The 9,491-nt window shown below is 41.2% G+C and overlaps 1 protein-coding gene across 2 annotated transcripts in view; it reads right to left on the reverse strand.

The window, feature by feature from the left end:
- SNAPC1 (small nuclear RNA activating complex polypeptide 1) overlaps window positions 1-9,491 on the reverse strand; it is a 24,949-nt gene that overhangs the window by 7,894 nt on the left and 7,564 nt on the right. For both annotated transcript variants that reach the window (XM_006767640.2, XM_006767641.2), the window contains exons 5-8: window positions 9,254-9,412; window positions 7,331-7,399; window positions 6,289-6,351; window positions 3,702-3,840 (exon numbers count right to left, since the gene is read on the reverse strand). In XM_006767640.2, the coding sequence (XP_006767703.1) occupies window positions 3,702-3,840; window positions 6,289-6,351; window positions 7,331-7,399; window positions 9,254-9,412 (430 nt within the window). The remainder of the gene's footprint in view (window positions 1-3,701; window positions 3,841-6,288; window positions 6,352-7,330; window positions 7,400-9,253; window positions 9,413-9,491) is intronic.

Raw genomic sequence — 9,491 nt, forward strand, 5'->3', positions numbered from 1 at the left:
GGGCTGCACCTAGGGATTGGGCCTGCCCTCTGCCACCCGGGAGCAGGCCTAAGCCAGCAGGGCATTATCTCCCGAGGGGTCCCAGACTGCGAGAGGGCACAGGCCAGGCTGAGAGACCCCCTTTCCCCCCCGAGTGCACAAATTTTTGTGCACCGGGCCTCTAGTCTATAATAATAGACTAGACATATGCTAATGAGACTGGACATCCTTCCAAATGACCTCCTGGACAAAGCCAGGACTGTATGGGAAGCCCAGGTCCCGGGTGCCTGCTGGCAGCCAAGAGGGAAGCTGGGGTCCAGGTGCCTGCCAGCAGCCAGAGGGAAGCCCGAGGCCCAGTGCCTGCTGATGGCAGGAGGGAAGCCCAGGTCCCAGGTGCCAGAGGCAAGCTGGTGCTGGCAGCCGGGAGAAGGAAGGCCTACTCTTGCATGAATTTCGTGCATCAGGCCTCTAGTCTATATATATAAAAGCCTAAGCAACCAAATGACCGGTTGCTATGATGTGCACTGACCACCAGGGGGCAGATGCTCAATACAGGAGCTGCCCCCTGGTGGTCAGTGCATTCCCACAGCCAACCTCCCATGGTCCCCCCACCCCCAGCAGGCCAACCTTCCGCGGTCCCACCCCTTCCCACCGCCCAGCCAGCTGGCCAACCTCCCGCTGTCCTTCCCCCCAGCTAGCCACCCCAGCCCCCATCAGCCCCAATCGCTGGCCAGGCCAAGGGACCTCACCTATGCACAAAGCCTCTGGTATTAAATAAAGCACATGAGCCCTGACAAGTGTTTCTCATGGTTAGAGTGCCGGCCCTTGCACCAAAGGGCCGCAAGTTTGATTTCCAGTCAAAGGCATATTCCTGGGTTGCAGATTCAATCCCCATACCAGGTTGGGGCAGGAGCAGGAGAAACATCTCACATCCATGTTTCTCTCTCTATCTCTCTTTTCTCCTCACTCTCTCCCTCCCACCCTTCCACTCTCTCTGAAAATCAACAGGAAAAATATCCTCTGGTGAAGATTAACCAAAAAATAAAATAAACTGAAGTACACAAACTTCAGTCACAGGTATGTTCCTCAGCCTTTATGCAGAACCTAATTACATTTATATTACAGAAAACTAAGAAGAATGGACAGTTTCTTAAACCATTACAATTAAGAAGTAGCAAAAGAACAAAAAAAATTGCTACAAGCCTGCACACTGAGAACAGAGAGAAGACACCCACCACAATGAGTACGACAGAAAAACTATATTTAAAGAATAGGACACAGAGCTGACACAGAACTGCAGCATGAAGCCATGAGTTTAAAGATAAAATGCCCCACTTGATAGGATCATTGTATTATAAAACCCAGTAAAATCATATGCTCATGATGCGAACCCTGAGTCATAGAGAAAATTAAATTATGTTCAGGATACATTTTAGAAAATAGGAGAACATAAAAAAATAATTTTAGTATTTTTCTAATTATAAAAATGATAAATGCACATTACAGAAAGCAAGAAACATACAGCGAAGAATATGTTTAAAAAGATACCAACCAGAATAATTAAACTTTTAAAAAGTAAATTTTGACACTTAAATCATTAATCTCAATTATCCACAAAACTAATTCCCCAAACAATGTCAGATGGATAGTTTTACTATGCTCAAAGCAAACCGTGTGGGATGTAATTAAAAGTAATAGAGTATTGCTCAATCTCAAAACTAATGATTACTAGACATGCAGCTCGAATACAACTTACTTAAGTGCATGTCTAATTTGAGCTCCAGACCCACATTCCAATGACCGAGAGACAGCAAGGACAGCAATTAAATATTCAGGCTTGGATTCAGGCAGATTGCCATTCATTCAAGTCTCAGCTCTATTTAGTAGCTAGGTGACTTAGACATGTGAAAAAAGTTGGGCAAATAATGTTACATTGCCCTAGCCGGTTTGGCTCAGTGGATAGAGCGTCAGCCTGCAGACTTAAGGGTCCCAGGTTCGATTCTGGCCAAGGGCATGTACCTTGATTGTGGGCACAATCCCAGTAGGGAGTGTATAGGAGGCAGCTGATCGATGTTTCTCTCTCATCGATGTTTCTAACTCTCTATCTGTCTCCCTTCCTCTCTGTAAAAAATCAATAAAATATGTTTTAAAAAATACAATAATAAGGTTACATAAGATCCTCTTCATCATCTTATCATCATTACTCTTACTAATGTCCTTCCAGAAATGTTCATGTTAAATTCTAAGAATGGTGAGCAAGTAAAACAAACCTAGTAAATCCAATCAATATACTAAGCACCTATTTATGTGCTAGAGAGCTATTGTAGGAATCTTGCTTGAAAAGGCAGATTGGTATATATCCATCCACCCCAACCCCAAAATGAAAACTTCATCCTGTGATTCTTATTTCTGTTAAAGGCACCAATATTCCCTCAGCTGTTTAAGCATTAAGCATCCTTGTCTAATCCCTCTCCATCACCTTCTATATCTGGTTACCTATAGATATACATTGGCTGTCATATCTGTTAATCTACTCATCTAATTCCTACAACCACCTGGTCAGATAATCATTACTCCAATACAGCCTTTTACTTAGTGTTCCTATTTTTAGTTTGTTCCCACCTACCTACCATGCTACTCCCAGTAGTAGGTAGAAATGTGTTTTATATAAGTCACTAAATATTTAATGTTTCTAGTGCTCCTTTTTCCCCCTGAGCCTGCTAATCAAACTCCAACTTTATGTATGATGAATACATATCTTATCTGTATAACTTTTAAAAATTAAGCTATTAAAATACATAGTCATTTCTTTAAGAACCAAATACCAAAGGGAATTTTATAGATACACTATTTCAAAAGAAAAACAGGTACAGCTTAATTAGCGCAGCCAGAGGGAAATATGGTTTACAGAGTGTTACTGCTTATCATACCTTATTTTACACATTGGTTTCACACACAAGAACTACTAATAAAGTATAATCTGGAAAGTTCTAGACTGATTCTATAACTGTCTAGCTATATCACTTTAAGCAAGTTATATTATTAATCTACTAAAGGCCCAGTGCACGAAATTTGTGCATGAGTGCAGTCCTTAGGCCTGGCTGGCGATCAAAGTGTATGAGTCTGGCATGGAAGGACAGGTCCCAGCTGACCTCTGGACCCTGGGTAGCACCTGGGCCGATTTAGGCCCCATCCCACAGGGACCTAACCACTGGCTTCTAACCGCTCGCCTGCCTGATTGCCCCTAACCACTCTACCTGTCTGCCTGATCGCTCCTAATTCCCTCTGCTTGTCGGCCTGATCACCCCCTAACTGCCCCCCTGCCGGCCTGGTTGCCCCCTAACTGCCCCTCTGCTGGCCTGGCTGCCCCCTAAGTGCACCCCTGCTGGCCTGGACGCCCCCTAACTTTCCGGAAGGAAGTTGGACATCTGGAAGATGTCCAGTCGACCTGGCTAATTAGCATATTACCCTTTTATTAGTATAGATATGGACCAAAATTTCATTATCTATGAAATAATGGATTTTATGACTCTCCTAGGGTCTCTTTCAGCAATAAGATTCTAAGAATCTAAGATAATTCATTTATTTTTAGTGTTAGATCTCACAAGGTTCTCAGTCAAGCAAGTATTTAGTCCTTTTTAATAACAAAAAATCAGTGAGGGGAGATTGTAAATAAAACCCATTCTCCCTTGTAGAGTCTCAAAAACACTTTAAAAAGTTACCTCTTTTTCTGGAAGACTTCTTCCTTCCAGTGGATTTCAATGTTTCTTTCTTTCTTTTTTCCCTGGTTGCTTGACCAGAGGCAGAATCAGAGTCAGAAGAGTCAAGTCTGACTTGGCGATGCCTTCTTGACTTGGAAGCCTTAAGAGTAAGAAATCCAATTAACTATGATGAATTGCGAAATGAATACAGCTGATAAAGACGAAATACACAATCAAAGACGAGGAAAGATTTACAACAATATTTGTCATAAGTAGTTTACCATTACACTGGCTTGCTTGATACTTGTCACATATAAATACTCCTTTATCTTTACAACTAGAGGCCTGGTGCACAAAATTGGTGCACTCGGGAGTGGGGGTCCCTCAGCCCGGCCTGCGTGCAGTCTGGGAGCTTTCAGGGGATGTCCACCTGCCAGCTTAGGCCCGATCCCCTAGGGCAGGGGATCTCAAACTTTTTAAACAAGGGGCCAGTTCACTGTCTCTCAGACCGTTGGAGGGCCGGACTATAGTTTAAAAAAAAACTATGAACAAATTCCTATGTACACTGCACATATCTTATTTTGAAGTAAAAAAACAAAACGGAAACAAATACAATATTTGTATTTGCATGTGGCCCGCGGGCCATAGTTTGAGGATCCCTGCCCTAGGGGATCGGGCCTAAGCTGGCAGTCAGACATCCCTCTGGCATCCCAGAAGTACCATTTCTCAGCCTCAAAACTAAACAACTGACCTCATTCTGTGGGAAATAGGTTTGCTCTCTAGAGAGTCTAAACCAGAGAAGCTGTAGGCTTGGGAAAACTGGTATAGCTGAGGTTAAATGAAACTTACATAGGAATGGTAAGTCTCTAGATTAATTCTCTCAGTCAGCTTCCCAAACACTGGCAGGTGGGTTTATTCACCACTTTCTTTCCCCAGACAGGGAATGGAAGATTGCTATCTGGTAAAAATGACTATATCCAAGAAAAAGAAATATTGAGATTAAAATGCTGTATCTCCACATGACCAAGCTTAAAAATGATCCAAGAATCTTCAAACATTTGAAAAAGCCAGCAAAATAGGAACTCCAAGAGAAAAGGAGGAAACTTCAAAAAACCGTAATTAATATCCACAGAGATAAGATAATGCATCCAAAATAAAAAATAAAGGATACTTTTAAGTAGAAAAAGATTCAAAGACAAAAATCAGTAGTGAAAAAATGTCAGCAGAAATAAAGTAATTCAATGTAATGTTCAGAAAACAAAGTTTAAGAAATCTCTCTAAAAACAGATTAAAAACAGAAAAAAAAAAGTTCAAGAAAAGAAAAAGCAAAAATGCAGCAAAGAACTCTATCAAAGAAACAATACAAAAAAAATTCCTCAGAACTGAAGGTTATCAGATCAAAGGATACCCACCCATGAGAGCCAAGGACAATGAGAGAAAATTACCTACATCAAGTTACATTATCATGAACTTTCAGATCTCCTGGGATAAAGAGAAAATTCTAAAACCTTCCAAGAACAAGAAAACCAAAGCTGGAAGACAATAAAGAACAACGGCATCGCCCTGGCCAGTTTTACTCAGTGGATAGAGCATCGGCAATGGGCAGAAGGGTCCCGGGTTCAATTCCAGTCAAGGGCACAGACCTCAGTTGCAGGCTCATCCCTGGCCTTGGTCAGGGTGAGTGCAGAAGGCAATCAATCGATGTGTTTCTCTCACATCCATGTTCCTCTGTCTCTCCCCCTCCCTTCCACTCTTTCTAAAAATCAATGGAAAAATATCCTCAGGTGAGGATTTAAAAAAAAAAAAAAAAAAAAAAAAAAGCAAAAAAAAAAGAACAATGGCATCAAAATTCCAGGTAAATACCAGAAGTAATTAAAAGGGGAAAAGTTAAAAAATAAAATTAAAATAACCTCAGCCAGTTTGGTTCAGTGGACAGAATGCCGGCCTGTGGGCTGAAGGGTCCTGGGTTCATTTCCGGTCAAGGGTACATGCCAGGGTTGCAGGCTTGACCCTCAGCAAGAGCCATGCAGGAGGTAGCCAACCATGATTCCCTCTCATTGATATTTCTAACTCTCTCTCCCTCTTCCTTCCTCTCTGAAACTAATAAAAATATATTTTAAAAAATGGTATATTTAAAAATAATAATACAAATAAATAAATAAATAAAACAGAAAAAGTTGAAGACAGTTGCCTCTTGAGATTAGGCATACAGGGGTGGGAAGTGGTGGAGCAGGAAACTGTTGGGTTATACAAACTACACAGTATTATCAGCCTTTTAAAACTATGTACAGCCCTGACCAGTTTGGCTCAGTGGATAGAGCGTCGGCCTGCAGACTGAAGGGTCCCGGGGTTGATTCCGGTCAAGGGCATGTACCTTGGTTGTGGCCACATCCCCAGTGGGGGTTTGCAGGGGGCAGCTGATCGACGTTTCTCTCTCATCAATGTTTCTAACTCTCTATCCCTCTCCCTTCCTCTCTGTAAAAAATCAATAAAATGTATTTTAAAAAAAATAAAACTATGTACATGTATTACTCAGATGAAAAATAAAAATGTAATTAAAAAAGCATCAAGTCAATTTCTAGATCACCTTAATAGAGAAATAACTTACCTGAACAACAACTGCAAAGGCCTTGGATTTTATTTTTGCTAATGATGCTGCCCTTTCACACGACTGGAAATAAAAATACAAAGGAAGGGGGAAAGTTAAAACATAAACATTAAGTGAAACTATGAATACCCACAGAAATAAGATTTTAGACAGAGGTAGGGTACAAGAAAGTAAAGATACAAAAACACACACCACATTTTCACAGCAGGTGCCATAGCTACTGATTGTTTTCATTCAGGATTTAAGGAGGATAATATAAACAAAAGCCTTGGTGATGAAGCCATTCCACCTCATTGGCCTATGCCCAAAGACAGCTCCTGTCTCATCCACTAAGATGGATGAAACCTCTAGAGCAGTGGTTCTCAACCTTCCTAATGCCTCAACCCTTTAATACAGTTCCTCATGTTGTGGTGACCCCCAACCATAAAATTATTTTCGTTGCTACTTCATAACTGTAATTTTGTACTGTTATGAATCATAATGTAAATATCTGATATGCAGGATGTATTTTCGTTGTTACAAATTGAACATAATTAAAGCATAGTGATTAATCACATAAACAATATGTAATTATATATGTGTTTTCTGATGGTCTTAGGCAACCCCTGTGAAAGGGTTGTTCGACCCCCAAAGGGGTCTCGACCCATAGGTTGGCGACCCACAGGTTGAGAACCGCTGCTCTAGAGGTAGGAAGCAGTACTGAGTAGCTTGAGCTCCACACCAACTGAAAGGCTGACAGGAAGCAAGAAAAGACATAATACAAAACCCTAATTCTGCCCTTGGCACTCCAGCATCATCCTTCCCTTCCCCTGCTGAAACCTGTCAACACCCTCACTCCCAATCGACACCTGATGTTGTCTTACACAAGGTTTCCAGTAAAAGTAGACTAGCTTGTCACAGAACCCAGGTTTTAGAATTTTCTAAGATATTTATGAATACTGACCAAAAATCATGATGCTTAGTATACAGAATCATAGCCACACATAAAATAAAAAGCGAATCAAATACTGTCCTATCAGCAATCACTGTGAATTTTTCTGACCTCTGATTCTTGTGAATTTCCTTCCCTCTCTTCTTCTCCATCTTTACCTGTCAATTTTAAGGATGGATTCTGAAAGAGCGAAAATTTATATAGACACATTAACAATTCAAATGATCTAAACATTAATTGCAAGTCATTTCACAACAATGAGAATCACTTACTTAATTATTGAAAAGCTGAAAGATCATTTCACATTATTGAAGTACTAGAGACCCAGTGCACAAAATTTGACATGTTAATGTCAGCCCGGCCTATGCCCCCGCAGTCTGGGAGCTCCACGATCTATCACCCCACAGAGGGAGGCCCCACCCACCTCAGCGCTGCCAGCCAGGTAGCCAGGGCCTCCCTCTCAGGGGTTATCACAGAGCCCACCCACTCCCAATTGATGGCCCCACTGGCCTGTGGCCTGGGCCCCCCTCGCCGAGCGATCGTGGGGCGATGGCGGGGGTCCCCGACCAATCGCAACCACCTTGGCTGGCCTGGCACCAGTGCATGTCATAGCGTGGTCAATTTGCATATTATACTTTTATTATTATAGACTAGAGGCCTGGTGCATGAATTTGTGCATGAGTGGGGTCCGACCCACCCTGATCGGGGACGGGCCAGCTGAGGGGAGGGGCACAGGCAGTTGGCCGGCTGGCCCCACAACCTGGTCAAACTCCCAGTCCAGGGGACAATTTGCATATTAGCCTTTTATTATACAGGATGGTTCACCACCTGACAATTAAGATCATGGTTAGGTTTCAGAATAGTTCTAAAATTCATCAAAAAAATGCCTTAATCATCCTAATGAAGGAGGATTTTATGTGGAAAGGAAAATTGGTTTATTCTCCTTTCCTTCAAATTTTCAGAGGTCTTAGTAATATCTTAGTAATCATTAAAGATAGTTTGTTAAAAGGGAGTACTATTCAAACATTCTAAAATGTTCTACCTCATTAAAATCAATGTGAAAGCAAAGTATTTCCTTCTCCCCAAGACTGTCATCTCCTCATCACTTTTCTTGTATTTTTTTTCTAAAATGAATTTGAGCCAGCTCCTTTTATATAATGGAAAGCCAAAGAAGCAACAAATCTTTGAAACCTTATCTAGCATTTGAGAAAACATTAACACATTATCACATTCACAGTAAGTAATCAGAAATTTGCTTCTTTTTACTTTTTTTTTTTTAGAAGCATTTAATAAAATAAGATGGAGTAGTGGTTTCAAAGGCTGGCCTTTAGGTTTCCAGAGTAAAAGAGTTTCTCCAGCTGAAAAGGTTAATGTGGAATATGAGTAGCTCTAGCCTCAGTATTTGGGTCAGGAAATTAAATTGCAGATGCGTTGATGAAACTTGTAAATGAATAAACCAAGGCTGACAGAGCACAATGGGGGCAGCCACCACTCAGGTCCAGCTCTCTGCTGCCATGCAGCACGGCGGGACCAGGACTGCCAGAGCTCTGACTTTTAAGAGAAGCTGGGTGTCTGGAATTTTGCATGAAGTCTACAGATATTTACGTTAGTAATTAACTCACATTTTTAAAACAATGTTAGGATCAACGCTGTGCCAAACAAAACACATCTGTGTGCAGGATTTGGCCCACAGAGCGCAACCTCCAGAAGATGCTAAATTTTAAAGACTGCAAGAAATCTGTGGTACGCCAGGATGACTCATTCCTCTATAATTATATAGTTACATATATTACTTAATTATACATTACGTAATTGTTATTATTATTATTTGGTTATAGATGTAATCTATATAAAATCTGTTTGTAAGGCTAAAGAACATCACATAGCTAATAAGTGGCCAAAAATAAGTAAAGCCCTCCAAATCTTAGGTCCACAGGAATGCAGGCAGCCACTCAGCTAGCTGCCTCTCAACATTATCACCCTTCTGTGTTCAGTGCAATTGCAAAGGTGAGGTATCAAAAAGCAGTCACATACCTTCCTGTCTTTGTGCCACTGCTGATGCTCCAAAATTATGGTCTTAATATTATCAAAGAAATCATCCTTTACCAAGCTGAGGGTTTTGTTTGGATTGGACTTATCAGCTGAAATTACATGTTTCATGTTCTGATAAAGATCATGAACATTCAGCATTTCCTAAAGGTGAAAACATGAGTCTTTTATTCAGTTTTATAGGAGAAACTTACAGGCAAAACCAACACAAAATAAAATGGCA

Source organism: Myotis davidii, unplaced genomic scaffold, assembly GCF_000327345.1.
Source record: "Myotis davidii unplaced genomic scaffold, ASM32734v1 scaffold281, whole genome shotgun sequence".
Lineage (NCBI taxonomy): Eukaryota > Metazoa > Chordata > Mammalia > Chiroptera > Vespertilionidae > Myotis > Myotis davidii.